The sequence below is a fragment of the Mangifera indica genome, unplaced genomic scaffold (genome assembly GCF_011075055.1).
Source record: "Mangifera indica cultivar Alphonso unplaced genomic scaffold, CATAS_Mindica_2.1 Un_0047, whole genome shotgun sequence".
Taxonomy (NCBI): domain Eukaryota; kingdom Viridiplantae; phylum Streptophyta; class Magnoliopsida; order Sapindales; family Anacardiaceae; genus Mangifera; species Mangifera indica.
In genome coordinates this window covers 161,016-185,273 of record NW_025401139.1, presented here as the reverse complement: position 1 = coordinate 185,273, position 24,258 = coordinate 161,016, and the positions used below count along the sequence as shown (strand labels likewise).

Here is a 24,258-nt window from a genome sequence, read left to right as displayed (position 1 = left end):
CGGTGGTTCATGAACCGTGGCCAGGTCTACTTGAAATGGTTAGCTTATAAAATAATTTCATTGTTAATGTTAGGCGTACGCCTTGGTGGAAGTGATACTAAGGAGATTTGTTGCTTACACTTTGCTTATGCCATGCTTGATGTTTAACGCATGCATTAGCTAAGGCGGTAATGTGCGATGGAGATTTTTTCACTTTAGTATAAATAAATGAATTATTGTAGTGAAGAGTTTATTTACAATTCAAGCTTTTTCTGTATTATAGTCCAATATATTTAATCACTACTCAACAAAATGAGTAGTCCAATGAAACACATATTATAGTTGGGTAGATGGGTTGAAATTAAAAGGGCATGTAACTCTCACAAGTATGTCCAAGATTACTTTAGTCTTTTCGCCTCTTGATTATGCTTGTTTGATTATATTTAAGTGTTTTTAGAGTTGCACCGCCATATGGGAAAACCACACACTCGTGTATATATTGGCAAGGGCAAAATAGTCTTTTTTCTATGTGATGCAAGAATTTGGTTAAGTATGAGAGACAAACATGCTCATGTATATTAAAATACACACCCATATATGGTCAACACGTTTGAATTTTGAATAAGGGTAAAGGATTATTTCTCACCCAAGTTTTAGTATAATATTAAAAGTATACTCATGCTAGTTGAAAAACTCAAATACCTATCTATGGACTAACTTATGTTAGAATTTTCCATTATAATAAAAAATAAAATCATTATTTTACTATTAAATGCTAAAACCTTAAATATTTCTATCATTTCCCCCTCTTAATTTAAAAACCTTACAATTCCCCCCTAAATTGAACTTTGAAAGACAATATTTCCCCCCCTAGGGTTTTTTCTTCCATCTATGATGATTGGATGTTATTCTCTCTGTTGATCGACCTTCCCACTGTCTTCTTCTCCCTCAATCGATGTTTTTACCTAACTGATTTCATCAGATGAAGACAAATCATTTTTGTTTGACGAAGAGATAAAGATGATTCGTTGTCTTCGTCTCTTCAACCGAATAATGACAAACTGTCTTTATACAACTAATGGGTTTATATCAAAAGAATCTTTTGATGTTGATCTGTTAATCAAATGAAGATGATTTATCTTTGTTTGGCTAAAGAGATGAAGACGATGAATCGTCTTCGTCTCTTTGTCAGATGAGGATGATTCGTTTTCATCTGATGAAAGTGGTCTAGTGAATGTTGAGTATTGGAGAAAAAGATGGTAGAAACATTAGCCAACGATGAGAATGACATCCAGTCATTGGAGATGGAAGAAAAAACTTTAAAGAAGAAATGTTGCTTTTTAAAGTTTAATTTAGGAGGAAAATTATATTTTTTTTTAAATTAAGAGAGGGAAAATGATATAAATGTTTAAGGTTGTAGGGTTTAATAATAAAATAATGATTTTGCCCTTCATTATAACAAAAAAATTTAACATAAGTTAGCTCATGCATGGGTGTTTAGGTTTTTCAATTGGCTTGGGTATACTTTTGAGATTAGATTAAAAATTGGGTGGAAAATAGTCCTTTGCCCCTTTTGGATAAAGAGCAATTTCATATTGATTTCAGAAACTACCATTATTGGGTAACAATATACATGCCAGTGTATATGGTTTACATGGTTGTGCATCGCAATTTTCAGTTAAAAAAATAAAAAGGTCCCAAATGCATTTGGCTGACATTCTATCATATTCTCCAATAAACATAGCGAGTCAATAAGGTTATTGGAAGCTTTTGAAACTAGAAGATGTAAAAGAATTGTTGAGGAGCTATCAAAGCCATAAAAAGACTTGCTTATTCACCGAAAGAGAGGTAAGTTGGTGATCTCTTTGTTCTCAATTCTGCAATATGGTTATATGAAATGTGATTCTTGTTTTGATACTTTGATAATTTGCACCAAGTTATATATATGTATATGTGTTAAAGGAACTATGAAAATGCTTGGATGAACAGGTGATTATGTTGATGAGTTTAATTGAGTATATTGCTTAGCCATGATAAAATTGTCGATTGTGTAAATATCTATTAGGTTATTCTCATAATATGTGACATAAAGGACTATAAACTAAAGAACATGATTATTGGTTTGATGCTTGTTGTATGGTTAGAATGTGTACTACTTGATTATAAAGGATTGATAGAAAGTTGTGGTAATTTTTAAAAATTGATTATGATTGATATGCTTGATTATACATGATGAGGGATCGTTAGATCATAGAAATATATTTAGGTTTGATTAAGTTGTGGATTGATATGATTTTTGATTAAGTTAAGATGAAGAATAAGGATCAGAGGTTATAAATTTAGACAACATGAAATCTACAAAAATGACATTACATGTCTATTTATGGGTAAGGACACAACCGTGTAACTTTAGGGATAAATAGTTCTCACGTTAGGAAACCCATAAACGTGTTTATTTATGGATGGATACACAGTGTAGTATAAGACACATGGTCATGTATGTCATCTTGGATTGTATGCCCATGTTAGCTAGATACATGGTCGTATAGGTAAAAAATACACCCCTATGTATAGAAAACACACCTCCGTGTACATTTAGAAAAGTTTGGAAATAAAAGTGTATGAAACTAGCAATGCTATTTTGGAGTGTCTATGCTCGCATATGACTATGAAAATGACTATTTCAATAATTCAGATGGACATATGGGACATTGAAAATACCACGATATGATTGCATATGGAACACTACTATGAATCATGATTATTATTAGGCCAAAAGTCTATTTCCTACCCAAGTTTAGGTACATTCTCAAAGTCACACTCGTGAGGTTTGGAAAGCCAAAACTACCACCCATTTTTTTAAAATCTACGTTAGGATTAAGAATAAAATCGTTATTGAATAAACAAATTTAAAAACTAAAGTTTTATTAACTTTACCCCCCTTAATTTGAAAATCTCACAATTTCCTCCAACTAAAGTTTGAAAAATCAACATTTTCCCTTAGGGCTTGCAAATCGTTGCAGAAGACGATGAAGTTCATCATCTCCAGCTATGTTGGCTCTCCCTCCCAATTTATATTTCCCTATCAATCAAATGCTAAGTACCAAAGAATTCAATTTCCTCTAACGAAAATGAAATCATCTTTGTTGGAGTGTTTTTGTCTTAGAAAAAGACGATTTCATCTTCGTCCAAGATGAAAACACTCTAACGAAGACAATTTCATTTTCATCGAATGAAATTGGATTCTTTGATGCTTGAAATTTGATCGATAGGAATAGATTAGTCTAAAAGAAAAGCTAACACAATTGAAAACGATTGTCTCTGACGACGATTTACAAACCTTAAAAGGAAAATGTTGATTTTTTAAACTTTGAATTAGGGGAATTATGCGATTTTCAATCTGAAGGGGGCAAATGTAATATGATTTTAGTTTTTTAAATTTTTTATTAAATAATGATTTTATTCTTAACCTTAATTGAGTTTTTAAACAGATGGGTGAGATTTTTGACTTTTCAAATCCTATAAGTATAACTTTGAAAACATACCTAAACTTGAGTGGGAAATAGTCCTTTGGCCTTATTATTATTATTGGCGTGTACTTGGCGTCAAGAGATCATCTATTTACTTGAAAAACTCAAAAAAACTAATAATTTTAGATGAGAGGTGAATAAAATTATTTAAAACTTTTGATCAAATAAAATCTTTTAAAGCAAAATTATAATAAAACACAACCAAACAAATAAATTCAACAATATATCCAAACAATTAAGCACAAATTATATTCAATAACTTTTCAAAGCATACAACACATATGTATGCACAAACTATACTTAACATAAACATACAACACAAATGTAAAATCTTTCAAACAAATATATGATCAAAATCAATTACTTAAGCAAATTTCAACAAGGATGGTCAAACAAGATCAATATTTAAAACATTCTCAAACATACAACACAAATATATAAAACTTAAAGTAAAGAGACAAAGATACAAATACTTAATAGTTTATAATGATTCAGAGTTTTCTCTTCCAAGTCTTCTATGTCCACTTCTTTAAATAACTTACTTGAAGTTCTACTCATAAATATATTATCTCTTTATAATAGTTCTTTAAAATTTCGTCCACATATAGTAATTCTCTAGGATTGTGCCCACCATAATAGTCTATCAGAGATTTTGCCTAAGTGTTTGAATATAGAAAAAATAATTGTAAAATACCTCTACACAACTGATACAAAAAATAAGTGCAATTGTTTCTCTCAAATGAGTGAGTTATAAGCTTTTAGAGAGAAATTATAGAAGAAAAGAATATACGCTTTCACATTAATAATCTCTACCCATTCTTCACTTCAAATGCACTCAATTTATAGAGTTTGAGTTATTGTGATGTGCAATGTTTTCATTAAGTTCAGTATAGTTGGGAAAACTGGTAGTTTGTCTATTGAAAACGACATTTTACATTTGAAAAAACTTAGGCACATTGGTAAGTTCAAAGGGCACAATAGGTAGGTTTAAAAGGCTGATTGGCATATCAATTTTACAGCTAAGTCAACTTTAGTCAGAGTTCTCAATGGATAACTTTGAATGCACTAAACATGAGTGACATTTTCTTGGCACGGTGGGCTTACACTTCAACTTTTATTTTTGAAAAATTACAGAAGGTTGCATGGTGTCCATGTTGACTTATGCATGGTATGTGTGTCAGTTTGACTTCACACACGGCACAGTTGTAATGCATGTGTGGAATGACACCATTATAACTTACTTGGCATAGTTGGACGAGTTTCTTGGCATGATAAATCATAGTTGGGAAGATGTTGCATGGTTGACATGATCTTGCACAATTGGGCATAAGGAAGTTAAGTGCACAACTAGACATATGTTGCATGGTTGGCATGAATTGAAGAGGCATGGTTGGCATCAAGTGTTGCATGATTGGTAGCAAGTGGTGCACGTTTCGCAAAGCAACATTTTCTTTAAATTTTAACAACATTTTTAGAAGGTTGTACAGGTGAGGCATGACTTATGCATGGTTTGATGTCTGGCTAAATTTTCCTTATAAGTCTGGCATTCCACATGAAGCCCAAGTCTTCCCGATTTCTGTTATGTAAATTTCACACTTTATCTATTTTGTAATGTTTTGACATATTTTCTAAATATGTTATTATTTAAACTTATGTTTTGATCATCATCAAAACACTAGAGTCCAACAATCTTTCCTTTTTTGATTAATGACAAAAACTAAGTTTGAAAATATACACATCAAAGTGGGAAATTTCATTTTGTATCAAATTTACTCCCTCTCACTTTAAGCCTTTAGAACTCCCCCTAACTTTAACATTTTGTACAAACAATTTTACAAGTTCAAAATTTAAAAAAAAATTTTATATAGTCTCTCCTATATTTTCTTTTCTCTTTTTTTTTTGCATAGTTGGCTTAATCTGAGCATGTCGGCTATGCAAATTTGTTTTTTTAAATTTAACAAATAAGCCAGTCATGTGTGTCTATTTTTAAGTCATTCCTGATATTCATTTGGACTCATTTTTCAAAATTTGGCTAAGCCGATTAATGGTAATACTATGCCGTAAGCAACATATCCATGTAAGCTTTACATATTAGAATTTTTACAGAAATAACATAATTTTGCAATGACCAAAAAACCTCAAAAACATGAATCTTGGAAATTTTAATCGATTTAAGGACATTTGATGCAATTTGAGATTCGATCAACAATAAACATAAGTTCAAATTTATTCAACTCAAATCCATATTAGACATTTTTGCCATGTAAATCTAAATGCACTTCCAAATAGTCACAAACATTTATATTTCATTCAAATAGCATACAATAAGCACAAATATCACAAAATCAATCAATACAACACAAAATATCATCGTAATATGAATCATAGAGTTGATACCATTTTGCACTCAAACTTACAAAATATCAGATATTCATATACCTTGAAAACATGTCAATTATGGAATATGCAAGTACATAAAATATGTCCATATCATCACATGTTTATCAAAATATACATGAAATCATTTAATCAATTCAAATGCATTATCCAAATATTATCATCATCATATTAATGTGCATTCTACAAAAAATTATATCAAGGAACATTCATTTAAATAATATACACATATTTGAAACATCCTAATCATATATCAATTTTGACATTTCTATAAAATTTTAATGAAACGCATCAATCAAGAATCAAGAAAATGTATCAAAAATCAAGCTTAAGAACAACATTCATTCAAACATTTAATTCCAATCAATCAACCATGTATAAATAAATGATTGATTTTAATGCTACAAGACACACCTACAAAGAAATTTAAGATTCCTTTAGTATTTAAATAGTTTTGGGTCCATCAATGTTAGTCTTCAATGTCCCTTTATAAACCTAAACCTTCTTTATTTTAAATAATTTGTCATTTCTAATTGGACACTTTATAATATTACGACCAACAAAAAAAATAAAACTTACATTTTAAATGCAATGAATGATAATTCTTTAATGACCTATATGATTTAACAAAAAGATTCTTTCCATTATAACGTAGACCTTCTTAGTTTAATACACATTTTTGAGATGCAAATATCTCATTAATCTTTTTGTGTCTGTCTTGAATTTATCTAAAATCTCATTTGAGTTAAATATTTTCACATGTAATGTATCATTTTCACTTCTAAGCTTTTTTAACTCATTTGATGCTAAAATCTTTTCATTTTTGATCAATTTAAGTTCTTTCTTGATTTTAGCATGCTTATTTATGAGATTTTCATAATCATTTTAATGCATGTCAATTGTTTTCTCAAAGATTTATTTTTAGCACACATGCATTTATATTCATCTATGAGACATCAAATGCTTCTTACAACTCATTAAATGAGTTAGGGTTAGTGTTTACTCTCTTTCTTTGATTCACTTATAGCCATGAAGCATAATTTGACTCTTTCGTGCTTTAACTCACTTGAATTGTCATTTCCACTCTAGATGGTTACAAACACCTTTTTTTTTTTAGCTTCTTCTCCTTTCTCCTTTTCATGAGTTAAGGACACTCTTATTGGATGTCTCCTAACTTCTTACATTCATAACATATCACTTCATCATCACTATCCTCCTTGTATTTTGATTTGAAGAAGTTTTTGCCTTTGCTTCTTGAAAAGAATTTGTTGAATTTCCTTATACGAAGACTCACATCTTTCTCATCTGTTGAAGAATTATCACCATTATTTTTTACTTTCAAAGCGATGTTCTTCCTAGGCTTGGTATCCTCCTCCTTGGGCTTTCTTTTCATCTCAAATGTCAATAGACTTCCAATAAGCTCATCCATGACCATTTTGCTAAAGTCTTTTGATTCTTCAATGACAATCACCTTTATGCTCCATGCTTCCAATAATGATCAAAGAATCTTCTTAATAAACTCAATGGTCTCAAACTTCTTCCCAAGACTTCTAAGATCATTTACCAAGTTTGAGAACCTCTTGTATAGGTTGGTTATGTTCTCTTTCAACTTCATTTTGGATAACTCATATTCTTGAAAGAGAAGCTCAATTTTGGACTCTTTCACTTATTGGTTCCTTCGTGAGTAGTTTGAAGGATAATCTATATTTCTTGAGTTGAATCACATGAGGAAACACAATTGAATTCAGTTGAGTTTAAAGCATAAAACAATATATTCATAACCCTTGCATTTAAACTCATTAATTTTTCATCTTTCTCATCAAAGTCTTCTTCATTTTTAGGTAAATTTGTTCAAGGGTCCCTAGGCATAAAGTCACTATTTTAAATGATTTTCCACAATTTATAATCTAATGATTAAATGTAAAGTTTCATTCTAATTTTCCATATAGTGTAGTTTGATCGATAAAACAATGGTAGTTTTGTAATGTTATGTCCTTCACAAAAATCGAGGTAGATATACTAGCTATTCTAAATGATCTTAAACTCTAAAATTCATTAGATTTTACAACCTAGAGTCTAAACTCTAATACTAATTGAAAAACCTCAAACGGTTAATCATCCTGGGAGGGGGGTGAGGTGAATAGGATTATTTAAAATTTATGGCCAAATAAAATCTTTTAAGAAAAATTATAATAAAAAACAACCAAACAAATAAATTTAACAATATGTCTAAACAATTAAGCATAAATTATATTCAAGAACTTATTAAAGCATACAACACATATGTAAACCTAAACTATACTCAACAACTTATCACAAATAGACAATACAAACGTAAAATCTTTCAAACAAATATTTGATCAAAATCAATTACTTAAGCAAGTCTTTTTGAAGATATGCATGAGGTAGAGGCATTTTAGTCATTTATTCATTTGGATTGAATTAATGTGTTTTGGGTTTGTTTATGTTTAGGTATGCACTATGATTTATATGATTTGGATTTTAGATATTTGGATTTTGTGTTATGAGCTTGAATAATAAGTATACTTTTAGGGATTGTGGGATTGTTATATTTACCATGCGTATTATTTATTATTTGTTGTGTATATTGTAGGATAGTTTAAATTAACACGTCTCTTTGGAGATATATTATGAAGAAGAGTATGTATTTAGAGAAAAGTGTTATAGGGTTTAACCTAATTTATCGTCTAAAAGATCTAGTCCTCCTCCAAGAAAGTGTGTCTCAAAACCTCCAAAACATGAGACTACGACTTTAAAACATAGGTTGGAGGATGATCGTACGGGTCTATTGAAATGTCTTAAAAGATCATAAGAAGAGGAGCATCCATTCTTTATTGGCAAGAGTAAACGCATAAGAGCCACTATGGTAGACATATTAGGTGATATTGTTTCTCTATCTTGATTTCTCTCCAACTTGACTTTTAGGGATGATGGAAAGTTAGCCATAAGCCTTCTTGTTGTTATAAAGATCATGCAAAAGTGCATCTCTCGGGACAAGTGGGCAAGGTATAGTGGTATGACAACTTCTATAAAGTTGTAACATTCGGTTCAACATAGTATAAAGGTAATTTCTGCCTTTTTTTTTTCTTATTGGAGAGAGGTTTATGACTACTTTCTAAATTGTCTAAAGATCAATTGTGTAACTTTTTTCAATGCCATTTTTCGCAAGCCATTGTTAGAATTGTGAGTGGGAGATGTGCTTGTGCCCTCCTTCTAGTGTAAAAATGTTGATGTAATTTCTTATCACTAATTGATGTACATAATTCAAACTATTGCACAAGATAGACTAAGATAATAATGATTAAATATGAAAATACTCGAGCAAGTGTACTACGGGTGTATAAGAGGATAAATTGAGATAAGTAAAAGAAAAAATGAGACACATGATTTTTTACATGGTTCGATCCGATGATCAGAATGCTTAAATCTATGGTGTTGTCACTAATTTGAATAAAATACAAAAGTAATACGAGATATTTTCTCTCTTATTTCACTTATATACAAGTTTTTTGAAAAGAAAAATACATTTGGAGCTATTTCAATTTAGGATCCAATTAGTGATTTAAATTTAAATGGAAGAGAGTTATGCTAATATCTTATTTATAGAGAAGTTGACATTTTATTGAATGATTGTTATAAAGGTGTTGTGCCACAAAATTTAGATAAGCCCCTCTTTTAATAAAATTATCACCATTAAAGAACATTAATCTTTATAAAATATTGAGTTGAATTGAAACTATCTAGCCATTAATTGTTTATTGAATTGTCTAGCTATTAGATTGAATTCTATTATGCTATAGGTTTTGAGTCGGAGAATATCATTTTCTATCACCATCTTTAATATTAACGACGTCCCCTTTTTGACTTTAAATCATCATTGAGACGTTGATGGGTGCACTTTCTTACCTTAAATTGTCATCCAGACAAACTACGTATAGGGAGGGAGGGCCCATCGTCGTATTTAAATTTTTATAGTTTGGAAAGATGGAATTTAAATTTATTTTTAAAATTTCCGTCCAGATAACAAAGCGACGGATACTCCATCCCTGTTAGGTAAACAGTAAGTAAATTAGACGTGGAGTAGTAGAAAGAAAGTATTGTGTAGAGGAAGCAAAGTATTTTTGTACAAACAAAGCCACTCCGGCCACTCATAGAATAAATGAAAATTGAAAGTGAGCATCCACCATTCATTCTTTTGCTGGACTCTGAAGGATTCAACTCCAACTTTCCTTTTTCTATCTGCCATTCTTTTCCCCCTTCAACTCCCACTTCTTGAAAGGTTCATTCTTTCAATTACTCTTTTTAGGGTTTTTATTTCATTTAAAAATTTATGGAATTTATCAACCTGTTTCTTTGCTTTCTATAAGTTGAAGTTTTCCATTTTAGAATGGCTGCAATGGGCGAGGTTTCCTATCTTTCTCTTGATTTTGTCTGCACATAATTATATTCACCCTGGAGTTGTTTCTATCATGCTTTGTTCAGTAGATTGGATACATAATTTCTGTCTAACTAATTGTTTTTATGTGTTTTTTATCATTCTAAAACAGGAATCTCAAGGTCCCAATTGTTAGTTGTTGTGAATTTGAGGGTTATGGATCAACTAAGGCTTTTTATATAATTGACTTGTTGTGAAACTCAGTCAATTGATTAGATGGGTAAAGAAAACCCATCACAAACCAACGCTGGTGGAGTTAGCAATGAAGTTTTTTCTCTTCAGTCTCAAGATTCAGAGGGGAACTCGCCATACAGTGCAGACAAGGAGGCAGGCTTGGCAACTTGCCGTGTGTGCCAGTGTGCTGAATCTGACAAAAGAGGAGATGCTGCATTAGGCTTTTTGGGCATCACTACTCCTTTGAAAGAATTGCGTAAAAGCAATGGAGAATTACAACCTGATGACAAACAAATGCAAAAAGATGGTGAAAGTGCCAAGAATGTTGCGAGAAAATCTGATTTTGTTGAGTTCATGAGCCCTGATGGGGAAGTTTTCATTTGTAATGCCGATTTAGAAATGGGTACATGTAACAGCCAAGACGCTCTAATTGATCTTGGTTGTTCTTGCAAAAGTGATCTTTCTTTGGTGCACTATGCGTGCGCCCTTAAATGGTTTGTTAATCATGGATCCACTGTTTGTGAAATCTGTGGGCATGTTGCAAAAAATATCAGGATTTCTGACTTTAAAAAGGTCCTGGTTTCCTTAAAGGATTATGAAGCATTAAGAGAACGAACAGCCAGTGGAGAACCCAATCCTACTCAGGTGCATACAAATCCAGGTGTTGATCCTGATGCTGTTGCTGCTATTAGAAGGCAACGGCTTAGTGAGATTTCATTGTGGTTTAGTCCACATAATCATAATATTCATCATAATAGTAACTCTAATGCAGTTTCTCAGTCTGTTTCTGAACAACCTTTGAATACTGTTACTGAAGAGGTGTTGACTGCTGAGAATCCTGCAACAAAATGGGCTGTGGAAGGCACTGGGATCTTGCTTGCTACTGGCCTACTTACTGTCACTCTTGCATGGCTCATTGCTCCTCGTGTTGGCAAGGTGTGTTGGGTTATGGATCGCTATATACTTCATTTGGATTATTATAGACAAGGAAGTTTACTTTAATTTCATAGTATTGTGATGAAATGCAATGCCGTGGGTTGCTTACTTATCTTATATTCTGAGGTTTTATGCTTGTGTAGTCAGGACTGGAGGGTTTGCATAAATTCTTGCAGCTTGTACCTACTCAGAATCAATAACTACTTGATAGGAAGCCTAGATTAATTGAGTATTTCTGTATTGATATATTAATTGTTATTATGTTGGTCTGAGCTGGCATCTGATAGGCCTTGTGTCAATGTTCTGAATAGTTATTAAGGTTTTCTATAAACTTATATTTGTACTGGAATTATGATTACCAATTAGCATAATTCTAATTACATAGGATATTGTACTTGGTATGGGTAGTACTCATGATTCAACTAGAATATACGTTTATATAAGTACCAATGAAAAAACATATGTTTATGTAGCCATTCAGGATATAGTGTCAATAACAGCTGTTTTGGTATTGTTTTCTAGATAATCTTATCTAGCGTCAATCTGTCTTCTGATTTTATATTTGTGACTTTTATGCATCAGAGACTTCTTTGTCTTTTGGTATTTTCTATACTTTCCTGATATACTTTTGTAGTTTTAACTGGCATTTGTTTATATCATTCGCAAGCCGAACTGATTCAATCAGTTGGAAGAATTATTGATTATCGGTTAATATATGAATGGGACATAATGTGGTTCTCTTAAATTCTTGAAGTTTGAAGTTCTCTGTCTTGACACTATGTTGCGAAATGAATAATAGTTACTTTACTATTCTAATAGTTTACGGTTCTAGTAACCAATGGTTGTCTATCTCATTTGAGAAGATAAGTATTCCTTGTTGGCTTTGTAACTCTTTGACAATTATCAGAAAGCAAGTTAAAATTTTTTGCCTTTATGCATTAACAAGTCACAGCAAAATCGAAGTAGAATAAAAAAGAAGAAAAAAAAAGAAAACACCCCAAAAGATGAGGATTGTTACTTCTGATGGACACAGAAACTGTAAATTTTAAGTTGTTTTCCGCTGTTTATGAAGGTCATTTGATGTCCTAAATTAGGCCATTAATGTTATCATTAATTTCTCCTTTTTCAAGTGTCTTGTGTAATTATTATGCTTTAGGGTCAAATGGTCTTTTTGGAAAATGTATATGGTATATTTATCCAGTCTTTAAGTGGAAAATGTTTCTTTTGGAAACTACCCTGTCTGTATTTGAACTCATGCTTTCATATTTGGTGATTATATGTATTCTATCTCTCACATTCGGTATGCCTTGTTTTTTTTTTTTTGGCTTTATTTGATGGACTCCAATTTGATGTACAGAAAACTGCTAGAAATGGTCTTCATATTCTCCTTGGAGGCATTTGTGCTTTAACCATTGTGGTCTTCTTTCGCTTTGTAAGTAGCTTCGATTCTATTTCATTTGGTTTTGCATCTTTAAAGCATAGTTTAATTTAATTGGACTCTATATGTGTAAACCCATATGATTGGTCACATTTTATTGACTGCTTGGGGTTACTTGGGATATTATATCCCATGAGTTTCCTTGCCACCAATGTTTTAGGGTTGAGAGGTAGCTCCTTGTTTGGCTGCCAACGTTTTCTTGTGTTGACTGCCACCAATGGGACTTCACCTCACTTAATATAGTAATTAAGCTAAATTCTGGTTGAACTGCTGGAGCATGGACTGGTTTTTCTTTGTTGGTGTCCCCTGTCTAGATTGAACAAACCTAACAAAATTCACCCCGGTGTATCATTTACTTATTTTAATAAGAAACCATAAGCTATTTGTGGTAAGAATTAAGAGAACACAGTAATGGACCAGATTTCTGTCAAGAAAAAAAGCCTCCTTTTGAAGCGGTATCATATATACAAAAAGAACTAAGAAAACAACCAGAAACCTATGATTTTAGGTGGTGGAGAATGCTCAAAATTTGATGAAATAATTCTTGATGCATGTCTTATTGATTTGGCTTTTAACTGATAGTTGTCTCATCTGGCAATACATTCCACCAAAAATAAAAGGATCAGTTCCCATAGCTGGTTTTACATGCACTGGCTAATCTTTTCATATCAGATAACTTTTGCCGTCAGGTTCAAGATTTAAGTTCTATTATGGATTTGGTTTTCCCTTTTAGCTCCCCAAAGTTGTTACTACTAGGTTGCTGCCTCATTGGTTTACTTGCTTATATGACCTAGCAAAATTAATTTGGTTGTGATCTTGAATCTTTCAGTCACAAGGATATGTGTGTTCCACTGACATTTGTTTCTTTGATCGTGAAATTTGTTTTTTGATTCACTGCATTGTTCATTTATTTGAATGTATTAGATGGAGACTACTGCTTGATTGCATGTTTATATCTTTATCAAGAGGGGAAAATAGATAGCATCTGTCAACAATAACATTTACACTTGGGAAAATTGCAGATTGTGCTTACTAGAATCAAATATGGACCTGCACGCTACTGGGCTATCTTGTTTGTCTTCTGGTTTCTTGTGTTTGGTATATGGGCATCACGAACACATGGCGCGCATACAACATGATTTCTTATTAAAATATTTATGTATATAAAAAGTCAACGTTTTTTGGTTTTGCTAAATGTTTAAAGATTTATGTTGATGCATGTAGCTGTTTAGATCTTGTCATTAGTAGTGCTTTTAAATGTAACAATGAGCTGTGGATAGCCATCAATGGTGTGCAATGGCACTGGCATAATTACTCATGAAGATCTTGGTACTTTACATTATTTTCTATCTGGCGATATTTTTGTATATTTTTGAAATCCTTATTTTCTCATGGGCACGTTTAAAATTCATTTGTTAGTAATTTGTGTTGCAGTTGCAGCTTTTAAAGATTACAGTGAAGGCTTATGCATTAAGAGAAAGAAACTAGGCTAAAAAAATGCGAAAATGATACTTCATACAAGTATCATCCTTACAAAACCAAAGCGCTCCAAATATCTTCAATTTTGAACTATCATGGTCTGGGAAAGCTGCTACACGAAAAATAACTTAAATAGTGAAGTACATCACTTAATGAGTATGCTGATCCCTTAGATATAAGATGACAAAGAATTAGAATTTTATCTTGCCATGAAAAGGATCCCAACAAATATATATTCCCTTGCATGTTGCCATTACTGATACAACCTCACATATAATGCTGTAGGGTTGGTGATGGGGAATCCGATGCTACTTAAAGTTAAGACCGGTTCTTGTGAAAACTTAAATGTAAGTAGGGTGGTTAAGGATCTCGTGATGGTATTTGATAGACACAAAATCATGGAAAATTCTGTCACTATTGTCTTCCCAATGCTTCTCATGAAGTTTTTATCTGTCACATTTGCATGAACACAGATGCCAAATGGAAGAATAGTAAGGACGTTGGTAAGTTGTTGTTCAAGGCAGCGAAAAAGTATAGGGTTAATTCATTTATAAGTCTATTCCAAAAAATGTGGTCAATACATCCGCAAAGTGCAATTTGGTTGCAGAATGAAGTTGAAATTTAGAGATGGGCATGATAATAGTTCTAATCATTTAAGCATAAATATAATGTTACTATGAACTTTGTCACAAAGGAAGCATAAAGCCTCTCAATACATATATATTGTTGCTGAAGGACATTATAAAAAGGTGGTTCACATCATTTGACTAAGTAAGCTAATGAGGAGATGTTTAAATCCTCAAGGTGTAGGCCATCAATATGAACATATATGAGGTTTCACATGGGAGTAACTCTTTTGTCGTCAATATGGTAACAAGAACGTGCACGTGCTAGAGATTCTAGTTAAATAGCCTTTCATGTAAACATGCTTTGACTATTTTGAAAATGTTAAGTGTGAATGAGTATTATGGATATTGCTCTCCTAAATATACAAATAATAATAATAATATGTAGAATTTAGTATTCCTAGTGGGAGATTAGTTTAATTAAGTCTTTCCTTCATAAATATAAGATCAGATAGCACCAAAAAACTCCCCTACAATCATTAGCTCTTGTCTTGCTGTAAGACACAATCTTAACAGTTCTTGTTTACCATTTATTTCATAATACCCTATTTTGTTTCAACATGTATGACACAATAACAAACTCTTCATACAGTCTATCAGAAAATCATTTTGATTAGACAATATTATACTTGAAATTGACATGTACAATCACCTAATGACAATTTCCTATGTTAACAAGGAAGCAAACATGCACAATCATAGATCACATGTGAAAAATTACAATCAGTTAATCACTTATTAGCATTAGAAGACAATGAAGTGTATGTTAGCTAAATAACTTTGAAATAATTATCCATAAATAAGAAGTTTTTTTGGTAATTTAATGAGAGAAAAAATTCGATTGAAGTCATAACCTATCATGAAATAATTATCCAAAGTTTTGGTGTTTTAGGGGGTGTCCTTGGGTTTAACTAGTTGATAAATTCTTACCAATTGACTATAGTTGTCAATGTGTTGGAATAAATTGATATATGATCAGTGAAATGACATGGACAATGTCATGCTAAATTGGTAAAATCAAGTAATAATTTACATCTCGTTTTGTAAATAGAGAATTGCTTAGTGGTCTATACATCCAACTTTGATAATAACTAACCATAACAAACCTTTTTTTTATCTTCAAACATTCTTTCATTTTGTTAGAGCTAATGTTTACGTTATAAAATGAAGAAGAAACAACAAATGATGGAAATGTTAAGCAGAAGTGGCAAATTAACGAAGATGACAAGTGTCAAACCAATGGAAAGAGAAAAGGATACAAGTAGGTAATGGATTGAAGATATGCAACCAAAAAAAAAAGGGCTAGTCCATAAGGAGAATTAGAAGTAGACGTGGAAAATTGAGATTGGAGAAAAAGATGTAGAGAAGAGCTTGATATGGCTAGGAGGAATATGCAAAAATTACTGACTAGGGGAAAAAAAGAGAGAACCAGTCTCTCAAATGCTGGAGATATTTATGTGACTATTATTTTGGGAGAAAGAATGGTTTGTAATTGTAATATTCACCTTTTAATTATTATTATCATTAGTATTATTATTATTATTATTATTATTATTTTTTTTTTTTTAAATAGGATAAAATTTAAATTTTAGGGGATAAGGTGAGTTTAATTTTTAAAAATATTTTATTAGGTAAAATTTAGATAATAGTTAAATCTTTCCATTAAGAGATGAGATATTTTATTGGTGATAAATGTGGATTTATTTCAAAACTTATTTTTCTTTAAAGAAAAATAAAATCATTATTAATAAAGGGAGAGAGAGGATTTTCTTATTTTTCAAAACAAAGAGCAAGGTTTGGAGTAATGATTTTAGGAAGAGAAGAATTGTGAGTAGGAGGCTAAAGCAAGGAAATAGTGTTGTTTTATTTCATTAAGGTATGTCTCAATATTTTATTATTTTGATATATAGGTGTTTTATGATTTGAAGATTAGGGTTTCTTTTAGGATTCGATTCAATTTTGTATTGTAAATTGTTTGTTTCATGATAGTTTTATATTAGTTTGTAAATTTACTAAAAACAAAAGAAAATTATGTACCTTTAATTCTATTTTTATTTTATATATTAATTTCGTTTTATGAAAAGGAAGAAAAAAATAATAATAATACAAATTTTTGGCAATTTGTTGATATCTTAATTTAGTAAAAGATTTATTTATTTATATATATATTTTTTCATCGTTTTCAATTTAAATTTTTTTTTTTACATAAATCAATATGTCTAGTTATGTTCTGAAAATTTTCATAATTTTATCTATTTAACACAATTTATTAAAATTGTTAAAGTATTGAGTGTTAAACCAGAAATTTATTTGACAGAATTTGTGACCAGTAAAGAAATATAATTTTCAGTTTCTTTTTGAATTGATTTTGACTCGAATAATTTTTTTATAAGTAAATTAGCATATATAGTTTAATTCTGGAAGTTTTCAAAATTTTGTAAATTTTATGTTATCTACTAAAATTTTTATAAAAGTATATGTTCAATCTGGAATATTTTTGACAGTGTTAATGGTTTGTGTTAAAAATTTCGTTTTGCGTGACTTTTAAAATATTTTTAGGTTTATATTTTTTTTGATAAAAACGTCAATATGTTAAGTTTATATTTGCAAAATTTCGTGAATTTTCGAGTTATACAGAATTTTATAAAATTGCTGGAAGCATGAACTGTCAAACTTGAAAACTGTTGTTGTGATTAGGAGCTGTGGACGGAAGTAATTTTTTTAGAAATTTATATTTATTTTTTTTAGCTGAATAATTTTTGGGTAAACCATCTATATGTCTTCTTTGTCCCTGCAAAGTTTTGCAACGTTTTAATTTGTGTAAAAATTTATAAGATTCATAGAACAAAGGTTATACAGTATAAATATGTGTTAGTTAAGTCTAAGATTATTCACCTTAGACACTCTTAGAATTTGTAAAATTAGTTTTGAAATTTAGGCTTTTCAGCGGGATTTAAGGATATTACTAAGAGTATTATTACAATTTGAATTCATTGGTTTTGGCTAGGAGCCGAATAGGTTGTACGTGATAGTTTGGATCGTATAAGGGTTTGTGTAGACTTTTGCTGGTAGTCGAGGTAAGTAGAAACTATTCTTTTTGTATGCATATATGTTTGGAAATGATACTCAAATCTGAAAAATTTGGTTTTCGCAAGCTATATAATATTTTTATAAACGTTTTCTATCAAACCCAAAGAATTTCTACAAATGCTTTGTTTATATAATATATATATATATGTTTCTTTGATTTATATATATAATTGTTTTGTTCACATACATGGGTTGTAAGTTATATAAATGATATTTCATTCTGTTTGTATCTTGACTTTGGCCAACATCTTCCAAAATTTTAATATTTTCGTATACTTTTTGTTTCACTTAAATTTTAATTACTTAGACATTGATTCAATAAAATTATTTACAATACATTTATGATTTGAAATTTTGTTTATATATATACGGTTTTGACTCATTGTCCGTAGTCTCTGAATATCTGCTCTGAACTCTGAAACTATAAGTTTGGTCCAGCTGGATTATTTGTTCTGTTGTGCACATTTCTGAAATTCTGGCCGGATCACCGGGATTACAGGTGACATTTGATTCTGAAATTCTGGCCGGGTCACCGGGAGTACAGGTGACACTACGTGACAAGAGTTTAAAATAAATTTTGACTTAAGTTTGATAGTTTGAAAGGTTCTGAAATAATTTATTTATTTATTTATTTGTGGTTTTATATGTGTAAGCACTTGGTTTTCTGTTTGACCTTCTTTTATTTGATTTTCTTTATTAATGTTTAAATTAAATGTTTAAGTATGCATATATAACGTTTAGCTTCTGCTTACTGAGTTGACGGCTTACCCCTCGTCATTAACATTTTTGCAGATTAAAGATGTCATAAAGTGTGAGTTTCTGTTTAGCTTTGGGGAATAAAGAATAAAAGAAGTTAGCTGGGAAGATTGGCTAAGAGAAAAAATAATAATAAATTAGTTTAGTAACTATTTGATTGTATGTTTTGTTTGAAAGATTTTTGTTTTTCATGCTTTTTGTGGTTGAAAAACTTTGTATTCAAGATTTGACTTTATTTAAGGGATTTATGAAGTCTTTTGAAATCATATGTTTTATTATAGTTTTGGGGTGTTACAGTAATGCAGTTGAATCTCAAATGCAATTGAATCACAGTCAATTAATAAAAAAGTAGTGAATCTTTTGCTCAAACATTTGTTGTTACATTGTTCTTATGCATTTTGTAAGTTGTTTTGTTGAGGTATTGGTACATCAGAGAAATGGGGAAGCCATGAAACTCCATAAGGAAAAAGGAAAGAACCCAAGTAAGGAAATGGATATGAAGTTGAACTCCAACTTAGTAGTTGGCCTAAACTTGTTGAGGACCATGAAATTTAAAAAGGAAGATAAGAGAGAAAGAGATTTTAGTTTTATTAGATAGCAGAGCTACCCATAACTTAATCTTAGGAGACCTAATGAAGGAGTTGGAGTTATTAGTGATGCTTGCAAAGTTTGCAACGATTTTGGGGGATAACTGGAAGGTCAAAGGTCTCGAGCAATGCAAAAACATCAAACTATCATTTTGAGATATCTTGATCACCCAAAACATTTTTTTATTTTAGTTAGAGAGTATAGATTTTATTCATAGGATTGACTAGTTGAACACCCTGAGGGAGGTGAAATTGAACTAAGGAACAAAAACAATGAGGTTTAATTGGAAGAAAAATCGAGTAGAGATAAGGCGGATTTTTCGTTAACCTAAATAGAAACATTGTTTAAGGCCTTGGTGAAATTGATGCTAGAAAAGGGTGATGGCTTTTGGGTAAAAATAGAGGGGAATACAATGATAAGGAAGGAAGACATTGAAATTGTATATCCTAAAATTAAAAACCTATTAACATAATTTGAGATATTGTTTGGGGATCCAAGGGGATTGCCATAAGAAAAAAGGGATATGACCACGCAATACGGTTGATTGAGGATGTTACCACCTAATGTGAAACCATATAGATACCTCATTTCCATAAAAATAAAATTAAAAAATTGTCCAAGAAATGTTGACTACAAGGGCGATCAAGCCGAATGTAAGTCCATTTTCAAGCCTTGTAATGTTAGTCCAAAAAAAGGATAGAGGATAGATGTTTTGTGTTGCTTATAGAACACTAAATTGAGTTACAATCCTAGATAAGTTTTTGGTTTTGGCCATAGATGAGTTTTTGGATGAGTTAGTGGGGCACTGATGTTTAATAAGCTTGATCTTAAGTCCAAATATCATCAAATATGAGTGAGGTAGAAGGATATGGAGAAAACAATGTTTAAGACCCATGACGAACATTACAAGTTCCTAGTAATGTCATTTGAACTCTCTAACACCTTGAAAACCATTAAAAGTTTAATGAATGAGATTTTTAGACCTCACCTTCAAAAATTTGTGTTGGTTTTCTTCCATAACATACTAGTTTATAGTAAAAGGATAAATGATCATTTGAGGCATCTATAAGAGGTGTTAAATCTTATACAAGCTCATTATTTAGTGGTAAATATGAAGAAATTCTCTTTCAGGTAGGATGTAATAGAATAATTAGGTTACGTCACTTCAAAAGAGGGATAAAGGCTAACCCCAAAAAAAATAAAAATTCAAGATATGAGGAATTGGCTTATACCATGTGATTTGTGAGATTTGAAAGGATTTTTGGGTTTAACTGAGAGGTGATTCGTGAGAGGGATATGGAAAGATCATCAAACCCTTAACCAATCTATTAAAGAAAAATGCCTTTGTATGGAGTAAGAAAGCCATCAAGGCATTGTAAGCTTTATAGGAAGCTATGGTCATAGTCTTCATTTCAGCAATGTTTGATTTTACTAAAAAGTTTTTAATTAAATATATGCATCAGGATTAAGATTTAGGGCAACATTAAAGTAAGATGGAAGACCGATAACCTTTATTAGTAAGGCTTTATCTGTTCGAAATAAAAGGAAGTCGACATATGAGAGGCAATAATGGCAATAGTTTTGGCTTTGAAAATATAGTGTCATTATTTCTTAGGAAGATATTTTAAAGTTAGAATGGATCAAAGGAGTTTGAGATTTTTAATGGATCAATGAGTGATTAGGTATAGACAACAAAATTGGTTGGTGAAGTTGTTAAAGCATGAGATACAATCTCGATCCAAGTGCAAAAATAAGGCAGCAAGTGTAGTATCATGCAACTCATAGTGGGTTTAGAAAGGATAGATCAAGAAGCATTAAAGGATGAAAAATTAAAGAAGATCATTCAAGATTTGATTAGAGATCCATACTTGCATGAGGGATATTCAATAAGAAATAGGAGTTTGTTGTACAAAAAGATGATTATAGTATCTAGAGAATTGGTGTGTATCCCTTAATTTTTGGTATAATTTCATACATCACTTATAGAAGACATTTGGGGTTTTATAGGACCTATAAGAGGGTATCCTAAGTTCTATTTTGAGAAGGCATTAAAAGGGATGTAAGGAAGTTCGTCGTTAAATGTGAGGTTTGTCAACAATATAAGTATGAAACCACATTGCTAGTAGAGTTATTACAACCCCTCCAAATTTCATCAAGTGTTTGGTAGGATCTTTAAATAGATTTCATCTTGGATTTGCCAAAGGTTAGAGGTGGACTCCATATTAGTAGTAGTAGATAAATTGACTAATGGGCTTTCTATGGTAGTTCGGTGTCTATTCATAGCAAAGAAGATGGCTAAACTTTTTATTAGGAAAGTAATAATGCTTTATAGACTCCTTTGCACCATTGTGTCAGATAGAGAACAAGTATTCTTGAGCAATTTTTGGATGGAACTATTCAAAATTTGGGAACACACTTGAAATTCAATTTGGCCTACCATCTACATTGAAATGTCCAAACTGGGGTGGTTGATAGGAATATTTAAACCTATCTTAGGTGTTTTTGTTTTAGGTAGCCCTAACAATGGCTCAAATGGTTAGCTTAGGGGAAGTATTGATACAATACTACTTACCACAAAGTTATGGGAATGCCACCTTTTAAAATAGTGTGTGGAAGAGATCCTCCTACACTTTTAAGGCTAGTCAAAGAAGAATAAAAAATAGATAAGGTTAATACCATGATCATAGAGAGAAATTTGATATTGGATAAGCTTAATGATAATCTCACCAAGGCTTAAGAAATAGTGAAAAGGATGAATGATAAGATTATAAAAGAAGTAGAATATAAATAGGTGACCATGTATACCTCAAGATACCTCACCATTTTTGTCCGTTAGTAACCTACTCGAATGAGATGTTAACCCTATATTTTTATGGCTCGTATAAGATACTAAAAAAGGTAGTTAGAGTTGTTTATAAACTAAATTTACTTGAGACATCCAAAATTCACCTAATTTTTCATTTGTCCAATTAAAGAAGAAGGTCGGTTCAAGTTTTAACATTCAATCTTTATCAGACTATTTAAATAAAGAGGTTGAATTAGAGGTGCACCCAATAATGGTGTTGGGCTATCAATACTCACCATAAGGTAACTTAGAAATTCTAATCAAATGGGTGCACCTTATAGACCTTGATCACTTTTGGCAGTTATATAAAACTCTCAAGGAACTTTTCCCTTAACTACACTTTAAAGACAAGGTGCTTGTGGATGGTGGGGTAATGTTAGAACTAATTTCCACATTTCTTATAGAATGAAGAAGAATTAGAAAAGAAAAGTTAAGTAGAAGTGGCAAATTAATGAAGATGACAAGTGTCAAACTAATATAAAAAGTGAAGGATATAAACAAGCAATGGACCGAAGATATGTGAAAAAAGAGAGCTAGATCACAAGGAGATTTAAGAGCAGATGTGGCAAACTGAGATTGAAAAAAGAAAACATACAGAAGAGCTTTATATGGATGAATTGAGAGGCTAGAAGGATTATACATAAATTATTTGTAATGCATTTTGAACTGAACTGTGATTGAATTACATTAAATTAGTACAAAAGTAATGAATCTTTTGCTCAAATATTTACTGTTACATTGTTCTTATGCATTTTGTGTTGTTTTACTAAGGTATTGATACAATATAAAAATGGTGAAGCCATGAAACTCTATAAGCAAAAAGGAAACAACCCAATTACATAACCCATTTCCTACAATATAATTAGATCCAACTCTTGAAACAAAAATAGATATCGTGTACACTAATTTATGTAAATGTTATCAATGCATATTCTTTTTAACAATACGAAAACTCACCATTAGCTTGATCTCTATTGCTTATAAATAATAATAAGCAATTAATCTTACACTATAGTATTTAATTACTAAACAATATATAATACTTAAGATTTATCCTTGGTGAAGTATGACTTTATTTCTTGAGACAGGGATATTAGATTGTGTCATAGTTCATGCAAGTTTAAAGGCGAATATGTTCAAAAAGATCATGCACCAAGGTTCTACTAGAACTCCACAAGAAAAGTGATATTTGTTTTAATAGTGTATAAAATGAGAAAAAGTATATACAATTCACAATATGGTCTATTTATATATTGGCCTTGGAACAAGTTTTTCAAAGGGTGTAACACCTATTACAAGCATAATACAACTAGGACAAGAGTATGACACATCATACAAATGATTATTTTAAAAGCATAAATGATCTTTCAAGTGATATTGTATCAATCAATATTAATTTGGGGATTAATGCTTGAGATATATAATAAGATATTAAATAAGGTCAACTACAGATAAGGAATGACTGTTCTTATGACTGGAACACTTATTCATGTTAACCTGGCACTTATCCAACATTCATATATCCTTTATTCAATTTGGATAAAGTAAACTCTCATTTATCTTACTTTAACCCTTGTATTTTTGGGTTTTATCAATTTGGTCCCTTAAGTAGATAATATCTTATTTTAAGTCCAGTGTAACACTCACAGGTACATGTAAGGATAATTCTATCTTTTTCCTCATATTTGATTTGTATATATGTATATTTGGGATCATGTACGATCGTACATTGCAGGGGTGTATACACGTACATGAGTGATTGAAGGTAGTTTGATCATTTATCTTGGCAACGAAAAAATTACCTAAGTATAGAGGTACAACTATGCATACGTGCAATGCATACCTATAAGTGCAGAAAGAAAGATGTACACCCATATGTCTGATGAGGTATGGTTATACATTAATTTCAAATTTGGATAAAGATCAATTTCTATTGATTTTAGATTGTGGTTTTTGCTATGAAA

At 31.0% G+C, this 24,258-nt stretch overlaps 1 protein-coding gene across 3 annotated transcripts; it reads left to right on the top strand.

Moving 5' to 3' along the window:
• Positions 1-9,957: 9,957 nt before the first annotated feature.
• Positions 9,958-14,294, top strand: LOC123206732. Of its 3 annotated transcripts, XM_044623952.1 has the most exons (5): positions 9,960-10,206; positions 10,475-11,197; positions 11,354-11,472; positions 12,830-12,904; positions 13,933-14,294. In XM_044623952.1, the coding sequence occupies exons 2-5, from the start codon at positions 10,579-10,581 to the stop codon at positions 14,047-14,049; spliced, it is 930 nt and encodes a 309-aa protein (XP_044479887.1). In that variant the 5' UTR covers positions 9,960-10,206; positions 10,475-10,578; the 3' UTR covers positions 14,050-14,294. The 3 variants fall into 3 exon arrangements, with proteins under 3 accessions (XP_044479886.1, XP_044479887.1, XP_044479885.1); XM_044623951.1 differs by having other exon boundaries at positions 9,958-10,332; positions 10,475-11,472; XM_044623950.1 differs by having other exon boundaries at positions 9,961-10,206; positions 10,475-11,472.
• Positions 14,295-24,258: the final 9,964 nt, after the last annotated feature.

What these genes read in the sequence shown, in the direction of transcription:
- LOC123206732 (XM_044623951.1), top strand. Translation starts at nt 10,579, where the DNA reads ATGGGTAAAGAAAACCCATCACAAACCAACGCTGGTGGAGTTAGCAAT. An exon ending in TTGCTCCTCGTGTTGGCAAG is followed by an intron (nt 11,473 to 12,829) that starts GTGTGTTGGGTT and finishes TTTGATGTACAG; the next exon opens with AAAACTGCTAGAAATGGTCT. An exon ending in TTGTGGTCTTCTTTCGCTTT is followed by an intron (nt 12,905 to 13,932) that starts GTAAGTAGCTTC and finishes GGAAAATTGCAG; the next exon opens with ATTGTGCTTACTAGAATCAA.